We start from the raw sequence: 18,577 nt of genomic DNA, 5'->3' as shown, positions 1-18,577 counted from the left end.
TAATGTTTTGGAGTATTTTCATTCTGATGTAAGGTAAGAATGTAAAACTGTATTGGTTTATTACACAAAATTTACATTGCTTTAAGCTGTTAATAATGTTGAATGTTGACTCAATGAAATTTTTGTTCTTCAGGGACAGACGGCGTTGTTCCAAGACATTTCGTCAAATCCTCAACTGCCAGGTCATAATCCTGATATTCAGCTCAGCAATAGTCGTACTCAATTTTTGTGTCGAGTAATATCAGCTGCAATGCAGAGCATTCGAGAAATAGATATTGAACCTGTTGAGAAAGCAGCAGATAGTGTAAGTAGTACGAAAGATAAGCAGTGTATAATGAGATCACAACACAGTTAATTGTTTAACTAAGAGTATGTTTCATCACATTAATTTATGAATTACCATACATTAGTCATGAATTAAAACAATAGGCGTAGAGAAAGTAAAATAAGAAACCCGGACGATGAACTTCCATGACTCTGAGTCATAGACTGTGTCATGTTTTTGAATAATTAAGTAAAGAAAGAAGTTAAGACTTCGTACCGTAGGTAAGAAATTGCTAGCTGTTAATATTATTATTATTATTCATAATCCGTTTTAGTTTGCTCAGTAGATTAGATTATTTCAGTTCTAGTATTAATGGTATACGCAGAAGATGATTATATTTAAAATTTTCATTAGTGGGTAATGGCATTTGAAATGGAAAAACTGAAGCATTTGGAAAAAAATGGAAAAATTGAAATGGAGCTGAACATATGGTCAGCTTTGTTGAAGATAGGCACTTGTGTGTGTGTGTGTGTCTGTTCCACGATAATTCTTACAAAACTTTTCGATTTTAATTAAGCTTGGTATGTACCTTCCTCCAATCTTCCAAAAATAAGCCAGCTGTTTGCGATTGTAATCTAGAAAGAATAAGGGGATGAAAAGGGGTCAAAGCCATTCCATGTTGCAAATTTGAACATTTGCCTACAAAATAATTTTGCAGGACAAACTGCATAAAACATTCGATTTTAACAAAACATAATGTACAGTTTCTTTAGGAGATCTCGATGATCCACACAGCTTGGAGTTATAATTTGCCAACAATGAAAGGGCAAATTTACCCCCTCTCCGTTCCATCATTATTTTCGATTAAAACAATGTTTGATTGTGATGCAATATGGCGTATGTTTTCTTTGAGACTTCCGAATAATCTCCACCGGATGGAGCTAAAATCAGTGAAGAATAAAGATATAGAGTATCTTTTCTTCCTGTTTTTAAAACAAGTTCCACGATAACTTTCGAAAATATATATAATATTTAGATAGAATTTTACGCAGTGGCGGCTAATGTTAGTACTGCAGCGTTGCGCAACGACCAAAGTATTTCAAGAAAAAAATGTTATTATCAATAGTAGTAAAGAACAGAAATAAAATGCTTTCTAATACTCCCATATATACACCTAAATAACATATTTTTAATTTATGTTATTCGCTGTCTCTAATTTATATTGTGTTGCAGTGAGCATATAACGACCAGATTCCTTCAGCGCGGCAATTGGAGCGAATGTTAAGTCTCCTTTCCCCTATCTCAGAAGTTAAAGGGACTGATCGTTGCAGTGCTTCTGCAACACAGCATGGTTTTCAGTGAACGAGAAGGTTTTTCCCGTTAAATATGATTTCTGAATTTTATTTCACTAACAATTAACAAATGGAATTTGTTTTTATGCATTCATATTTTTAAATTACGGGATCATACTGAAGCAAATCAACATAATGACAATTTTTAAAAAAATGATTGCAGAATTACAAAATATGAAAGAAAATATCTAGTAGTGCAGAATTACAAAATATGAAAGAAAATATCTAGTAGAGCAGGAAACAAATGAAAGTAGACCCGCATTTATAAGTTAATTCTTAGCTTATATTGATAATGAAGGCTTCTTCTACAGTAATTTGTGAATCAAATATTAATAAGTCAGTATGTAGAATCTCCCCCCCCCCCCCTTCCTCTGTGGATAGTATTTTAGCATATACATATTTCTTTTATAAAATAAGTATATTTTATACTCTTGATAATTTCCACATAAAACTGTATGATGGGGAACGCCACATTGAATTTGGGACTAGTTAGAAATGTTCAGAGGCGTAGCCACGAGGGGGGTCCACCGAGTCCGGACCTCGCAAAGATTCCGAAACTTGACAACATTTGTAGACTTTCCTAACGAACCATATTTGTTTAACAGAGAAACGATTGATGTAGGCTAAATAATTATTTTACGCCTCATCATGTACTCTTTCTTTTCTTATAAAAATAATCGTTCTATCATTTTTTCTAAAAATATAGGTGACAGTAATTAAGAATTACTTATCGTCTTTTCGGGTAGTATAAGACAGGTTTGGTATTACGTAGACGTATTTTACCTCCCTCAAATACTTTTGACCCCTCCCAGTTAACATTTCTGGGTGTAGAACTGGCGATCTGTTTGTTTTGATGTTCTTTGATTTTTGACTTCTGTTACATGCTGATCCTACATCTGGCGGATTTCAAGGTTTCCTTTCCAGAACGTATCACATTGATAAGCATTGTTTCGCCTCATGTGGAAGTATATTGTGTTCATCGTGCATTGCGCAACAACGAAGACTTTTTTTCTTTTTTTTTCTTTTAGCGGCCGCGGTGGCTCAGTGGTAGAGCGTTCACCTCTGGTGCTTGGGGTCCCGGGTTCGATCCCAGCTCCCGCCATGTGAACTTCGTGGTGGACAAACACCGTGTGCGTGGGTTTTCTCGGGGTTCTCCCGTTTCCTCCCACTTTCTTCATTCCACCATTTTCATTCATCACTCATCATCACCGTCTCCTTTAGCCTAACCGGCATAACCGTGGGACGTAAAACTCAAAGATTTCATTTCATTTTTTTTTTCTTTTACGCACATGTGTGTGTGTTGATGTATGAATATGTGACATTCGGAATTCATATATCGAATTTTGTATCAGCTGTTTTGGTTTTTAATTATTAGATTTAATTTTATTATGTGTGCTTAAATTCTGTAAATAACTTACAAAATAAAAAAGTGCCCAGCTTTCAACTGAGGAAAAACTTGCAATTAAGGCTTAGACAAAACAAGCAAAGGGCAATTCAAGTGTGTGTTCGAAAAAAAATCCAGTTTGAATTTACAGGATATCTTATGGCAGTAATGTTGTTTGCACTAAATACATTTCCTCAGTTTATTTTAAATTTTCCTAGATAAACTGTGAATAAAGTGTGTTCAATGTACATTTTTTTTTTTTTTTTTTTTTTTTTTATAACACTAATCTCTGCTACGAAACTCTCTTCAGTCAACACTGAAGAGGAATTCGGATCACTGTCAGGGACTGAGTTTGCTAGAATGAATCGTTCGCAATAATCTAGAAAAAATGTTTAGGGAATATACAAAGCTTCTAAAATTAATATTAACTGTACCTATGGCATCAGCAAAAGACGAAAAGTTTTTTTTTTTTTCCACATGAGAAAGAATTGACACTTTCAAGAAATTGAATGTCCTAAGTTGATTAATCAGATAAAATGTTTTGCATTTTTTTATTTTTTAAAAACAGAATTTTATTTAATTTCATATGTCACATACCATTTGCATCTAAAATTATGCAGATATTCAATGAGTCCACTTTATATTTTCTGTCTTCGATCGTTCGTACTGCAAGACCCGATACCACAATCCACCGGCCGCCACTGATTTTACATATATTTTCTTTGAGGCTTTTCTACACCAGTGCTTGGGATTAAAATCAGACATGAATAACTGATGAATTTAGCCCCTGGTGAATAGCCCTCCCCTGGTTTAAGAAACTTCTCCAAGGTAACTTTAGTAAAGAAAAACAAATAGTAGTGTCACGTATACACCATGTGAAGGAGTTCGGTTTGTATGATGTGATATTTTCTCAGTTATTATTTAAAGCGAAAGTGGTGGTAGATTTATAACACTTCCGGTTCATAATAGAGGGATTATAGTGAAAATGGAATATATTCTTGGAACGCTTAATTCATTACAGAAAACCACTTCTCGCTATTTGTTACAATTCTCACTCTACAGTAATAACGTTAAAACCGGAAGTGGTCTATTTCTAAGAGAAAAGACGGTACATATTCTTAGAACACTAAATCGGTCACACAAAACCGAACCGCTGCTTGCTATCTAGTAGCGTTTTTGCTCTATATAGATCTATATTGAAACCCAAAGTCGTAGTAGATTTCTACTATTTCCGGTTTTAGTAGAGACTTAGGGATGGACATGAACTGTATTTTAGAGGCGCTTAGTTCATTGCAGAAAACAGCTTTCTCTATCTGTTACAGTTTCTACTTCGTAGCGATCAACGTTTAAAACAGAAGTGATTGATTTTCTGCGACTTTCGGGTTTAATAAAGATATTAGAGTGGAGTTGGATTATATTCTTGGGGCGCTTAACTGATTGCAGGAAACTGCTTCTCGCTATCTGATTCCATCCATTCTGTGACGATCAACTTTAAAATAGGAAGTTGTTGATTTGTACCACTTCTGGTTTCTGTAGGGAGATTAAATATGGAATATACTTTTGGGGCGCTTAATTAATAACAGAAAATCGCTTCTCGCTATATATTACAGTTTTTATTCTAAGGCGATCAACGTTAAAATTGGAAATGGTTGGATTTGAAAAGGGGTTAAGAAAGAAGATGGTACCTAGAACGCTAGATGGTTTAGAACCTAGAAAGATGGTTTTTAGAACGCTAAATTGATTCCAAAAGTCCACTTTTAGTTATCTTATCGTTTTGCTCATGTAAATCAATATTAAAACCGGAAATTGTAGTGGACTTTTGTCACTTTCCGTTTTAATAGAGAGTTAAGGAGGGAAAAGTAATGTGTTTCTGAGACGCTTAACCGATTGCAGAAACCGTATTTCTCCATCTATTAATGTTTTTGCTTTATAGCGATCAACGTTAAAACCGGGAGTAGTTAATTTCTGCCACTTCCGGTTTGAGTATCGATTGCTTCCTAAGTTTTAGATAGTTCTTGAAATTTTTTTCTCCCCCAGTCATACTGAGGGACTCACAGGGTAAATATATAAAGGAGCTTTTGTAAACTGAACTTAAAAATATTAGTTTTCTATATAATATAGCGCTTTGTTGTTGTTGTTGGAGACTTCACGATAATTCCCACTACTTAAATTTAAAATCAATCAAGAGCGAGAAAGGGATTCTCTCCTGTGTTTAAAAAAAATCGTCATTACCTACATAAAAAAACTGTTTTCATTTGATTGCATTTTCAATTTAGCGTCCCTTTCAGCAGCGAGGCTATATGAGATGTGGACCTACATTTTAACGTGGAATTCGAACCACATGAGTTCCCGCCGGAAATCGAACCCATGCCTCCCACGCCAAAGGTGTGTACATTAACCGCTTAGACACGAGGAAACTCTAATTTTCTGTTTTCACGAAATATATTTCTTGAGGCTTACACAAGTCCGAATGGTTGGAATTAAAGTCGATCAAAATTATGGAGTCGCTTTATATCACACTGTATGATTTCAAAGAAAGAACATTTTACAACAGCTTTCGTAAAGTGAAAGAATTCGGTTGTGGTGGAATATTATGAAAGTTTCCAGTTTTATTTACCGCTTGGAGTTGAAATAAGTCAGTAATGAGGGAGTGAATACTTCCATAAAATTTTCGCAAAAATACTTCTATTTTTAAAGAGAACATAATGCTTTTTTAATATTACAGAATTACTTGTAAAATTTCAAGTTGAAATTAGTGAAAGAAAAGACGAAGGGTCGCTTGCTTTTATAATGCAAAGCATCATTAGTACGGTTGTGGAACTACTGATGCATGATACGCGATTCATTAAGTGCAGTGATGAATGTACTCTGCGAGCAGTGTTCTAATATAATCACTAAGAATACGTAAACGAACCTTGTCATTGATACCACTTATAACAACTGCAGAATTTAGATATTGTCAGTTCTTCGGTTCTCAAGTTCACAATAAGTAAACGTGTAAGAACTTCGCTTGGCTCCAGTCTATTACATAAACTGTGATGATTTCTCTTTTAGCAGGTTGTTACATGTCCAAAAGTCGATGCGTCCAGTGCAATTGAGTGGATGAGCAAGTGTTTAAGATTAGCATCTGTGTGGATGGTTAGTTCCGATGCATTGAAGAGACATCAAATCTGTGAATTATATTCCAACGGTCATGATAGGCTTGCGGAAGAAGTAAGTATATGTATTCCTTTCAATAAAAATTTAGATTTGTTGCAAAGTGATAGTCTTTACATATGGACATTTATTAATAGCATGAAGGTTGCTATTATTCTGATTTAAATAAAAATCTTCATATTATTTGTTATATCAAAAAATATACTCATTGAAATTTTACGAACGTAACAGGGGTCATTTATCCTTCTTCGTGTGTTCTTTCGTATTGTCCTGTTTCATATTGTGTTTATTATTATTATTCACAATTTTGCTACTTTACTATTGCATTAGTTGATTGTCGTTATTATTATTACTAATCATATTGAATTTGTCTATGCTTTGGTAATGTGTCACTGATGTGACTTCGTGTTTCACGCATGGCACAAAGTCAGTGTTCACTCTCGTAACTTCTGAAGTAATTCTCCACATAACTTCAGAAAAACACTTCATTTCTTTAATTAAAAACTAACTTAATAAAGAAATAAAACTTAGAAAAGTATAATTAAATAATACGCTAATTGTCGAGCAAAGCAAACCAATTATAGTATAAAACTAATAACTTCTGACAATTTCACCAACTAAAAACTTAGCTTCATCAGATACTATCCACCATACATACATCCAGAATCTGTCACAGGTTATTAGTTTTATAATATAATTGGTTCTTTTTTCTCAGCGATTAGTGTATTATTTAATTATAGTATACAGTAGGCAATGGTGGTATAATGGGAGAATGAGAAGAGTACCATTTAGGGTTGGAGTAGCTTAATGTTTAGCCAAATAGTTAGCACGTAGTTTTAGATATGATTCCTAATGAAAATACATAATTTTTAGTATTGATTCATCGGGTGGCAGCCGAAAAAGACTCAGAATTAAGAGGTAACTTATTCGAGTTTGGAAAGCTAGAAATATTGGCTACACATCACTCAACTAACAAACCATTTGGTTGTCCACCTCTCCCTTGACTGTAGCGCCAGAAATGTTGTCAGTTTATTCGTTTTCAGGGTATCTACCATCTGAAGAGGTCAAACAAGTGAATCGTATTTCGTAATGTGAAACTACGTTAGTTTTTCAAAGTATGTGAGTTTAATGTTGAAACTGGAAGAATAGATATATAATAGTAGTAGATCTTTTCGGTTGCAATAGAAGGAAAAGGTAACTAGAGAGGAAACCTATTCTTGCGGTACTGAATCCACACATATATATATATATATATATATATATATATATATATATATATATATATATATATATATATATATATTTAAAAAAAAAAAAAAAAAAAAACTGCTTCTCGCTATCTGTAACTGTTTGTGCACTATAGCGATCAATGTTGAAACCGGAAATCGTAATTTCACCAGTTCCGGTTTTGAGTAGAGGCGTTTTGGAAGCAATTTGGATTTCCAGCGAGACTTGAGATATTTGGAATGAAAGGAGCAAAGGTTACATACGTTTTTGATGGAAAGTATAGATGCAGACTCTGTTTAAGTTCGAAATTTGCTGATAAATTTGGGAGTTGCATTGTTATATAATACAGATTTTCTTAATGAGAAGAGATTTTAAAAGTATAAGAGATACAAATTGAATATAGTGAAAGTAATAGAACGACTAGAATTTTTTAAATGGGTTTACAGCTCAGCACTGGTCGTCGTTTCAGAGCCTTGCGTTTATTTCGGTTCTGTGTATACAGTATATATTAAGCGAAGAGTTAAAATTACAGCAGAAAAATACTCCCTTCTAACATTTAAAAAGAAAATACATTTTATATACTAGTGTGTTTTATTCTGTATGGTGTATTTATAAATATTGCTAAGGTTTTCCGTACCTTGCCTTACCTTACTACTTGGCGCTACAACACTGGTTGTGCTTGATCTCTGATATTATCCGCCTTCATTCCACGCTGTTCATTGCTTTCTTTTTCCAGTTTCTTATCTGCATTGCCTTTAGATGATTTTGCATTTGGTCCATCCATCTTATCTTCGATCATCTTCTTCTCTTATTTGATTATATTATAAATACAAATAAGAACTCCTTCGTGGCTAAGCAGTTAGCGTACGCGCCTTGGGTGTGGGAGACCGGGGTTCGATTCCCGGCGGGAGCTCATGTGGTTCGTATTCCACGTTAATGAGTAGTCCACATTTCATATACTCTGGCTGCTGAACGGGGCGTTAAACTCAAAATCAACTCAACTCAATTAACTCCTTTTTTAAATATTATTAAATTCTGTAATCTGTATACGTTTGAGGTTCCCAACTGTAGTATGCGATTCATAATTCACTTGAATTTAATTTTTCTGCCTCTTTGGACTAATGTTTAATTTAAGAGAATCACAAGGGCATGTCTTGAGCATTACAGTTTGAGGAATGCTGTGCTATGCAATGCTTAATAAAGGTCATAATTACGATCCTGTATCTTCATTTTAAGGTGATACCAGCTGTTCATGACGTCGGGTTGTTAGCATCTCAGCTTGTGCTCATTGCTGGTCAAAGAGTTCAGCTGGCAATTATGAGTTCTCCAGATTTGACTGGAAAGTTGTCCAATCTCAGTCCAACGCTCTCGAAGTGGCTAAACAGTTTGGTAAGTCGTTCAAGATTATATGTTGACCTGTCTTATCTTTTGATTTAATTTGGTTTTAATTTACTATTGTATTACTGTCTTCACACATTCTTTTTAAAACCTGAATGCGTGATAAGCGTGTTAATGAAATTACTTCTCCGTAAAACGGAAAGAAAATTCAGCAAACGGTTACAATCTGCTAGAAAATGGATCGAAAATTAGGTAAGTTATTACTAAAAAGCAAGATAATTGTGATAGAAGAAATACATTTATAATATTAAGTATTTTGTTACTTTCATATAAACGAAACTTAAATAATAATAATAATAATAATAATAATAATAATAATAATAATAATAATAGTAGTAGTTCTTAAAATTGGTCAGAGATTGTATTGTAAAAAATCTGACTTGAGGAAGCTGTAACTGATAAAATGCATATATGAATAAACGTAACATAGTAGGTGGTATATTAGTAATTTTGTTAATCTGTTATTGTAGCTCTATGAGATTTCAAATTATAATTCGATAATAAGTGAGATGGATGCTTTGTTCACTTTGGACTATTTTATCATTAGTCTAGGCAAATTGTTGAACCGGGAAAAAATTGCATACAGTTTCTGTTAGCGTTTTCTTACGGAAAAATGCGTGAGGAAAACGACGGCGAAAAGGCTACCACTCTCCGAGGTGGGGTAAAGCCGCTATGGAGAATTTTCCAACATGGCCACCACGCCCTACTACTATTCGCAAAGTTTCACTTACTGTGTCACTCCTAATTAACATAGAGCAATGACTAATACATCTTTGTAAAGCTTATGGAACGCAGATTCGAACGATGTAACATTGCTTCCCTTTTGCCCAGCGACTAGAAGAAGAAATTATAATAATCACAAAAAACACGATTTTTTTTTTTCCGAAAATATTTCATATCTCGCAACACTGTGTGTTCAGCAACGCAACAAAAAATTCGTTAGTACATACCTTACACATTTGTGTGTAAGATGTGCAGCAGCCACCGAGATTTAGACCGAGTAAGTGGTCCCAATATGGGATACCCTTTATGGGCTGAATGCGATTTCAATGGAGGAAATGGACCATTATATTAAAACACTCTGCAACCATCCTAATTACCACAGTGTCATGACGTACATCATTGTAAAGATTATAGAACGCAGATTTCAACTATGTAGCACTGATCCCTATTTGACCCACCGGATAGAAGAAGAAGAAGAAGAAGAAAGTTGTAAAATTACAAAGAAGTTACTTATTTCTTGATTTATTTACTATTGAAAAATTGTAATTGCTGTATACGCATGCTGTATCACGGATTTTACTGGAGGAAGTATACCATTGTATGAGAACCCCCACAATGTAATAGTTGTCCTCATTTGTTCTAATTGGAGAAGTGGAATATTGGCCTTAACAGCCTAACAAATTTAGGATGGAAAAAAACACTGAAACGCGAATTTATTGTAATATATAATTTAGTGTTGACTTTTTATGAAAAAAATACCTTAAAGAAACGGTGTTGAAAAGTCTTCCACTCTCCGAGAGTGCACAGGCCCGCTATGGTGAAGCTCCCAATGTGGACATGACGTTTCCTATTACTTGATATCATTATACGAGGGCAAGTCAAGAAAGACTTGGACTGGTTTTTTTTCCGGCAGTTCTGTTAACGCTGGAGCTTCATAGTTTGGCATACAAGTAGGGTGGGTCTTGCTGTGCATATATATAAAATGTTGTTAAGGAATCGTTGCATGTTTGGTAACCACGACTTTTTATTGCAGGTGATGTTCTGCGCCGCCTCTAGAAGTCGCCTGTAGAAGAAATGGAGTCATTACGAGATGAACAATTTGCAGCTATACGGTTCTGCTATCACCTGGGGAAAAGTGCAACAGAAACTCTAGGAATGTTGAGAGCAGCCTACAAAGATGACGCTCTGCCACGAAGTACCGTGTTCTGGTGGTTCAAAGAGTTTAAAGAGGGCCGAATGACAATCACGAAAGCTGGTGGACCAGGTGTATCAGTGTCAGCTGTTACTGAGGTGAACATTAACACGGCAGCCGTCATTGTTAGAGAAGATCGCCGCATCAGTATCGACGATCTGACAGCCGCACTACGCATATCTCATGGCAGTGCCTTCAAAATTTTGCATGACCACCTCCACATGAGCCGAGTGTGTGCGCGATGGATTCCGCGACTCCTGACACCAGAGCAGAAGGCCGTTCGAATGGAGACTTGCAGGGAGCTGTTGCAAAGGTTTGAGGATGGTGGAGACGCCTATATGGAGTCAATTGTCACCGGCAATGAGTCATGGCTTCATCATTTCGATCCTTCTGCGTGGACGCCGCTTCTCCGATAATTCCGAGGTTCTGAAGGCATCGGAGGCGGTTTTGAAGGACCTCTCAAAGAATGGCCTGCGACACGTGTTTGAGGACTGGAAGACTCGAATGAAAAAGTGCATTCAAATGGGCGGGGACTACTTTGAAAAGGATCATGTGCCTGTTGCTGAGTAATAATAAATTGCCTAGAAAAAAATCAGTCCAAGTCTTTCTTGACTTGCCCTCGTATGTTGAGGATTGTTCATATTTGGAACCTAATTCTTTACAGCAAACTCTTAAAAAAGTTTCTTAAAATATTTCTGTTACAATTTTCTTTGCGTGGTACACTCAGTTTTATATCCAGTATAGTGTTCAATAGTTTCCATGTGTTTAAGTTGACTTACATTATTAAGGTAACCAAGAAAGTTCTGTCGCCTTTGTGGTGTTCTGTGTTCAATTGGCCCTCACGCCGTGAGTTGAACGTAAATGAAGATAAGACGAAAGTCAGTTGTTTTTATGACTCCCGTTATGGACGTCCCATGTCCAACTTACTATCTTGTTGTGGCAGTTAAGTTACACCGTGATCTTGCGTAAGGATAGAGTGAACATGGGACCTCCTTACAGCTTCATCAGGGCGCGTATGCTGTACGAGTTCAAACGGGAGTCAAACGCCGCTGCAGCGGGGCGGAAGATATGTCAGGCTTTTGGTCAGAGTGTCGTGAACACGCGGACCTTTCGCGGTGGTGTAACAAGTTTTAAGGACGGTGACGAAACACTCGAAGACGCACCACGTGTCGGAATACCAACACATGTACAAATTGAAGATCTTGAGGCAGCAATTGAGGCGAACAGTGGCTAGACATGTGAGGAGCCGAGACTACAATTCAGTGTGAGTGGAGAAACCTATCGTCAGCACCTCCATCAACTTTTAAAGCACCACAAATTGGGTCGATGGGTCCTGCATGATTTGATTCCAGACCGGAAGGCAACGCGAGCAAACACCTGTCTTTCATTGCTGCCTCGTCTGAGGAAGGAACCATTGTTTACATTTGATGAGAAGTGGGTCCTGTACGAAGCTCCACGGCGCCGTCATCATTGGTTAGCATCCCATGAACCGGTTCCAAAACAGCCGATACCAGCACTGCACCAGAAGAAGATCCTCCCGTGTGTTTGGTGGATTGCCCGCGGCATCGTGCATTGGGAACTGCTACCAACTGGTCATAGCATCACTGCAACTGTGTACTGTCAGCAGTTGAGCCGTGTTCAAGAAAAATTCAAAACTCTGGAGCCAACACTTCTGAATCGCAAAAGGGCCCTCCTTACAGGACAACGCTAAGCCCCATGTGGCTAGGATGACGCGGAACACCATTCTACACCTTGGATGGGAAACACTATTGCATCCACCATACTCCCCGGACATTGTACCGTCTGATTATCACCTTTTCCATTCCTTAGACAATCACCTTCAAGGATGCCAGTTCAAATCCGTAGTAGATGTGCAAAATTCACTTGATACATTATTCGCTTCACGGCCCACCCAAGTTCTAACGCGATTGAATCCATGGCCTTCCAGGACGTTGGCAAAAGATCGTCGATGCTGATGGGGACTGTTTTTGATCTTCCAGGTACGTCATAGGTGACATCAATTTTCGAAGGTAGTGAATGAAAAAGCGACCGAACTTTCTTGGTTACCTCTTTGAAATGAATATATGCTACACACTGTAAACGGTATACATTATGTTGAAAGTAAGAATTACATGCACGAGTACGTATAATGTGTATACAACTCTGTTAAGTTCTACTACATGAAACTGTAAATTAACTAAGCAATACTTAACACCAATAAATTTAAATTTTCAGTTAATTAACATACTTGGGAATGTGTCAGTTTCCATTTGCTTAGTTCATTTACAGTTCTATGTAGCAGAACTTAACATAGTTGTATACACATTATACTCATACATGTAATTCTTATTTTCAACGTAATGCATATAGTTTAAGTTGTGTAGCATATATTCTTTTTAATGTAAGTAAGCTCTAACACATGGAAACTATTGAACACTGTACTAGATATAAAACTGTAGTGTACCATGCAAAGAAAATTATAATAGAAATATTTGAAGAAATCTTGTGGAAGAGTTTGCTTTCAATTCATATAAAGAATAAAGTTCCAAATATTGAACAATCCTCAACATATAATGATATCAAGTACTAGGAAATGTCGTGTCCATATTGGGAACTTCACCATAGCGGGTCTATGCACTCTCGGAGAGTGGTAGACTTTTCAACGTCGTTTCTCTAAGGTATCTTTTCATAAAAAGTCAACACTAAATTATACATTACAATAAATTCGAGGTTCAGAAAATTTCTTTCTTCTTCTAGTCGGTGGGCAAAATAGGAAACAATGTTACATCGTTCGAATCTGCGTTCCATAAGCTTTACAAAGATATATTACTCATTGCTCTATGTTAATTAGGAGTAACACAGGAGGTGCGTAAGTGAAACTTTGCGAATTGTAGTAGGGCGTGGCGGTCATGGGAAATTCTCCATAGTGACTTTACCCCACCTCGGAGAGTGGTAGCCTTTTCGCCATCGTTTTCCTCAGGTATTTTTCCATAAGAACCCGTTAACAGAAACTGTATTGCAATTTGTTCCCTGTTCAGCCATTTTTTCACCTAACTTTCCTAGTCTATATTGAGAATTTATCTACACATTGTGTCCTTCAAATAAAACTAATACTTTCCGCAGTAAGAAGTTTTCTTGAATAGCCGAATTCTAATAATGCATCTTTGACATCAGGGGCGTCATTTAGGGAGGGCAGGAGGAGGCAATTGCCCCCCTCCCAAGAGTTTGAGGAATACATATACTTTAGCGATTGTCTACTAATATACTAGACAAGACGTGAAAGTCTTACGTCGGTGGTGCTCTTGCCCCCCCCCCCAAGCAAAGTCTGAAATGACGCCCCTGTTTGACGTAAAACAATATTGTGACAAAATTTTCGACGTAAAACAATATTGTGACGCTCATGTAAGCACCCAAATGGTGAACTACAAATCGACGGAACGTTCTAGTGACCAAATATCATCTTTGCACTGCGTGCGTAACTGCAAATTTTGATCAGGTTCTTCGATTGTAGAGAAAATATTGAATAATTGTTAAAATTTCTTATGGAAAAATACTCATTCCTCATCTTACTATTCCCCTCCCCCTAAAAGAAGGCAGTAAAGAATACAAATAAATTGCTAATATACTACCCACTATGTTATGTTGATTCATATGAAATGCATTTTATCTGTTAATAAATCATGTTTTTACAGTCAATATCTACCAATTTGAAGAATATAATTATACTCATTACTAGTTGAACCTGCACTCTCTACACAGCGCATCATTCACATAAGCACATGAATCTCTTTGCGCATATCCTCACAACATCTGTACATGTCCCTTTACAGACACAAATGAAGGACCTCTTGGTAAAAATCGGCAGAGGGTATCATAAAGGGGAGATGTTTGCGATTTTTTTTTTTTTTTTTTTTTTTTTTTTTTTTTTTTTTTTTTCAAGATTGCACGGAACACAGTTTTGTAAGATTTGAGCTTACTTGCAGTTGGAGTTTCTAATTTATGTATGCAGTGTTTTCTTTCTTCCTGCATGCAGTATGTAATAAGCAAATATATTACACACACAGTTAATTATAATGTCAGTGATATATGGTGTTCGTTGGGCAAAACACTCCGAACAATAAAGATTCATCGTAGACTGGAGAAATGGTTATCCCTTGTTTTTCATTATCATTTGGCCATGAAACAAACGCCAGAGAGATATACTAACCCCTTATACAACTGTGTGGTGTTGGAATGTATACCTCGTAGAATATGATGCCTTTCTTTTTAAAATTTCAATACTTCCAGTGTACCTCTAAGAAATGTAATAAAGAAAGAACGGCCATTTAAATATATATATATATATATATATATATATATATATATATATATTCAATTAGAACTGAATAATCTACCCAAAATTTGCAATCGATCAGTGAAAACGGCATCTTTCTAGGGCTTGTGGTTTCCGAGATACCATTGCCAAAGGAATTCGTCACAAACGTATAAACCTAGCATTTTAATATATTACTAGCTGAACCTGCGCTCTCTACACCGCATCATTCACATATGAGCATGAATCTCCTTGTTATTCCTCACATTTATACATGTCTCTTTACAAACACAAATGAAAGATGTCTTGATAAAAATTGGCAAGAGATACCGTAGAGGGGAGGGTTTTTTTTTCGATTATTTTTTCAATATCTCGCACCGTTTGCAAGATCAGAGCCTACTTCCGGTTGGATTTTTTAATTCATGTATGATCAGTGTTTTCTTTCTTCTTGCATGCAGTATGTAATAAGCAAATACATTACACACATAATTAATTATAGTGTCAGTGATATATGGTGTTCATTGGGCAAAACACTCCAAACAATAAAGATTCAACTTAGAATGGAGAGATGGTTATCCTTCGTTTTTCATTATCATTTAGCCATGAAACAAACGCCTGAGAGGTATGCAACCCCCATATACAGTAATGTGGTGTTGGAATGTATAATGCGTAGAATATGATGTTTTAGGTTTTTTTTTTTTTCTTCCTAATTTCAACACTTCCAGTGTACACGTAAAAATGTAATAAAGAAATAATGGCCATATTTCTGAAATATTCAATTAGAACTGGACAATCTACATAAAATTTGCAATCGATCAGTGAAATCGTCATCTTTCTAGAGCCTGTAGTTTCCGAGATCTCATTGTCGAAAGGATTGGCCATAAGCATATAAACGTCCACAAACATATAGTTTAAAAGAACTCCAAAGATGGGAGCACAATTGATTTGCATTGATTTTGGAAAAGCTTCTTAAAATATAAAGGCTTTGAACAATAATTTAAAAAAGATAAACTTTATGAAAAACGGGTTTATTTAAATAATGTATTTGAAGTAAAATATTTTAAAATATTTGTCTTTATTAAACGTGAAACACAAATAACCGTAAATCAAGGGTTTGAAATCCAAAGTTATAGGTTGGAGCTCAGGCGCTTTTGTTGCTATTGTAGCATTTTAATAGATAGATTACTGTTTTAAGTTTCAATTTTGTTCTCATAAAACTAACAAAATATTTCACATTAAAGTTAATTAAAACATGGTTACATCTTTCCCTAAGTATTAAACTGTGGAGGGAAGCAGTTTTGGAATTACTAGTAAATTAGTAAGAGGAGGAGGAAGAAGTTTTTGACAAGAAATTTTAACAGTAATGATTCAAGAAGTATTAATATTCTCTCTACAATGAAGGAAACTGTTCACTAGAAGCAGTGTAATGGGTGATATCAATAAAACGGAGAAGTTACTTATTATTCCCAATTTTGTAGTAGTTACTCGCATTGGTATCAATAAAAAGAGAACTGAGCATTACTCGTCTCGGTTGACTTCGGAGAAGCCCCGCCCCTCTGGAATAACCACACCTCTATTCTCGAGCCGAGTAACTACTCCGCGTTTGATATCAATAAAAATCAAAAACTCCTCTGTGATGCTAATAACTTCTCCGAATTTGTGGAGCGAGCTAAATAGGTGAATCCGTGTGAAATATGGCAGAGTATATGATTGTTTTGCTACGTAGAAAAACTTATAAACTGCATAGAAATTTTACAAATGGAGATTACAAAAGACATTATAGGTTCATGAAAGAAAATGTAGAGTGGTTAGCACAACATTTTTTAGGAGAATCAACTGAAATTTGGGTGGTGCACTACGTCCTGACGAAAAGATGCGGGTTTTCTTGCGTTACGTGAGTGATCCGGGATTCCAGGTCGGAATGTCAAGGGATTCTGGTGTGGCTCAAAGTACTGCGTCTATGACTACTGCAAGTGTAATGGATGCGATTATTGCGAAATCTGAAAATTGATTGTTTCTGGAAGTGTGCGTAATATGCAAACAGCATAGGCATATTGGCAAGAACAATATACATTTCCGGGTGCTATCGGAGCACTTGACTATACACACGTGACAATAAAGAAACCTAGTACTTTGGAGACGAATACGCTAATAGGAAGAGCTTCTTCGTGGCTAAGCGGTTAGCATACATGCCCTTGGCGTGGGAGATTCGCGTTCGATTCCCGGCGGAAACTCACGTGGTTCCGATTCCACGTTAATCAGTGGGTCCCGTCTCATATAGCCTCGCTACTGAAAAGGACGTTAAACTCAAAATCAACTCAACTCAACGTTGATAGAAAGGGTGTATACATAAGAATGCATTTTGTTTATGTCAAGGCGAAAGGGGACACGTATGGTGTGAAAAATGCAATCAGATGGACGTGCTTCATGACGTGACTGGTTGGACTTTTTTTAAAAAGGAAACAAAGGGGCCAAGTGTCTGATTTCGTTCTTAAAGCCAAACAATCTCCAAAGACCTTGGACAACACGTAATATGCGCTTGTCGTGTTAATTTTGATATTGCTGGATTCCAATCAACATCCATCAGCTCGAATAGATTCGTCCTTGCGGTTACAGTATTACTTTCTTGTTCCCCCTTTTTTTAAATTAGTTTTTTGTTTTATTCTCGCTCGAATATTAAAGATTCTTTTGGATTTGTGTCTCAGTCTTAGATGTAATTGATATTTCGATTGCATTTCACTGTAATTGCCTTCAAAGTTTCGGCTTTCCTTCGTTTACTTTCTGGTAACAGTAACTTTGAAAGTATCACTGGAAACTCTATTAAAATATCCACAAATGCACTTTGATTGAAACTGTCATTCCATGGCGTTTAGGATACTGCGCCATAGGTTAAAAACAACGAAAAGACCGCGCGACAGATGGGAGAAATGAGTAATCACTTCTTTTATCGTTACGCGCAGAGGAAACGCGAGTGAACGTTCATAAATCTGGAGCAGTCTAGACCTGAGTAGTGGCTTGTTTTATTGATACGAAATTGAGGAAGGAGATTACTCCAGGTGTAGTTACTCCGATTCTCGAGCAGGACTTCTCAGGAGTAGTTACTTATTTTTATTGATATCACCCAATTTCTTAAGACACTTGCGCAAAGTAGATGACAATTGGGCATTGAAAGTTCCAGAACTATTATTTATATTGTAAAATAGCACTGAAGATCTTTAAAATTTCCACTGTTGCTAAGCATCTTTTGGTACGAAAATTATTTAGTATTAATTAAAACTTATGTGTGTGTGAATTGAAGAAATTCAAGAAATTCAATTATTCATCTTCCATTTGTACTCGAAAACCAATTTTCGATTATATCCGGTGAGCTCTTGTGTTAACTTTCCACTATCTGTAGGGAACATTTCCACCGTTTTTTTTTTTTTTTTTTTTTTTAATAAATCTTTTATTTTAAAAAAATCAAAAACTAGAGCTGGCTAATTAGGGAAAACTCTTTCGTGTATGCATTAACTCTTTAATAATCGGAACTCTCCACTGAATTTCGGTCTTTCATTCGTGCACTAGAAAC

General features: G+C 36.1%; 1 protein-coding gene across 2 annotated transcripts in view; it reads left to right on the top strand.

Moving 5' to 3' along the window:
• Nucleotides 1-18,577, top strand: part of Rab3-GAP (Rab3 GTPase activating protein) — a 90,397-nt gene that overhangs the window by 64,565 nt on the left and 7,255 nt on the right. The window contains exons 21-23 of one of the 2 annotated variants that reach the window (XM_081765176.1): nucleotides 134-304; nucleotides 6,059-6,214; nucleotides 8,621-8,773. In XM_081765176.1, coding sequence (XP_081621302.1) covers nucleotides 134-304; nucleotides 6,059-6,214; nucleotides 8,621-8,773 — 480 coding nt within the window. Of the gene's footprint in view, nucleotides 1-133; nucleotides 305-6,055; nucleotides 6,215-8,620; nucleotides 8,774-18,577 lie in introns of both variants that reach the window. The other variant, XM_081765175.1, reaches the window with a different exon arrangement.

This window comes from Thermobia domestica, chromosome 7, assembly GCF_964235325.1.
Source record: "Thermobia domestica chromosome 7, izTheDome1.hap1.1, whole genome shotgun sequence".
Classification (NCBI taxonomy): Eukaryota; Metazoa; Arthropoda; class Insecta; order Zygentoma; family Lepismatidae; genus Thermobia; species Thermobia domestica.
This window is presented reverse-complemented; position numbering and strand designations above follow the sequence as displayed.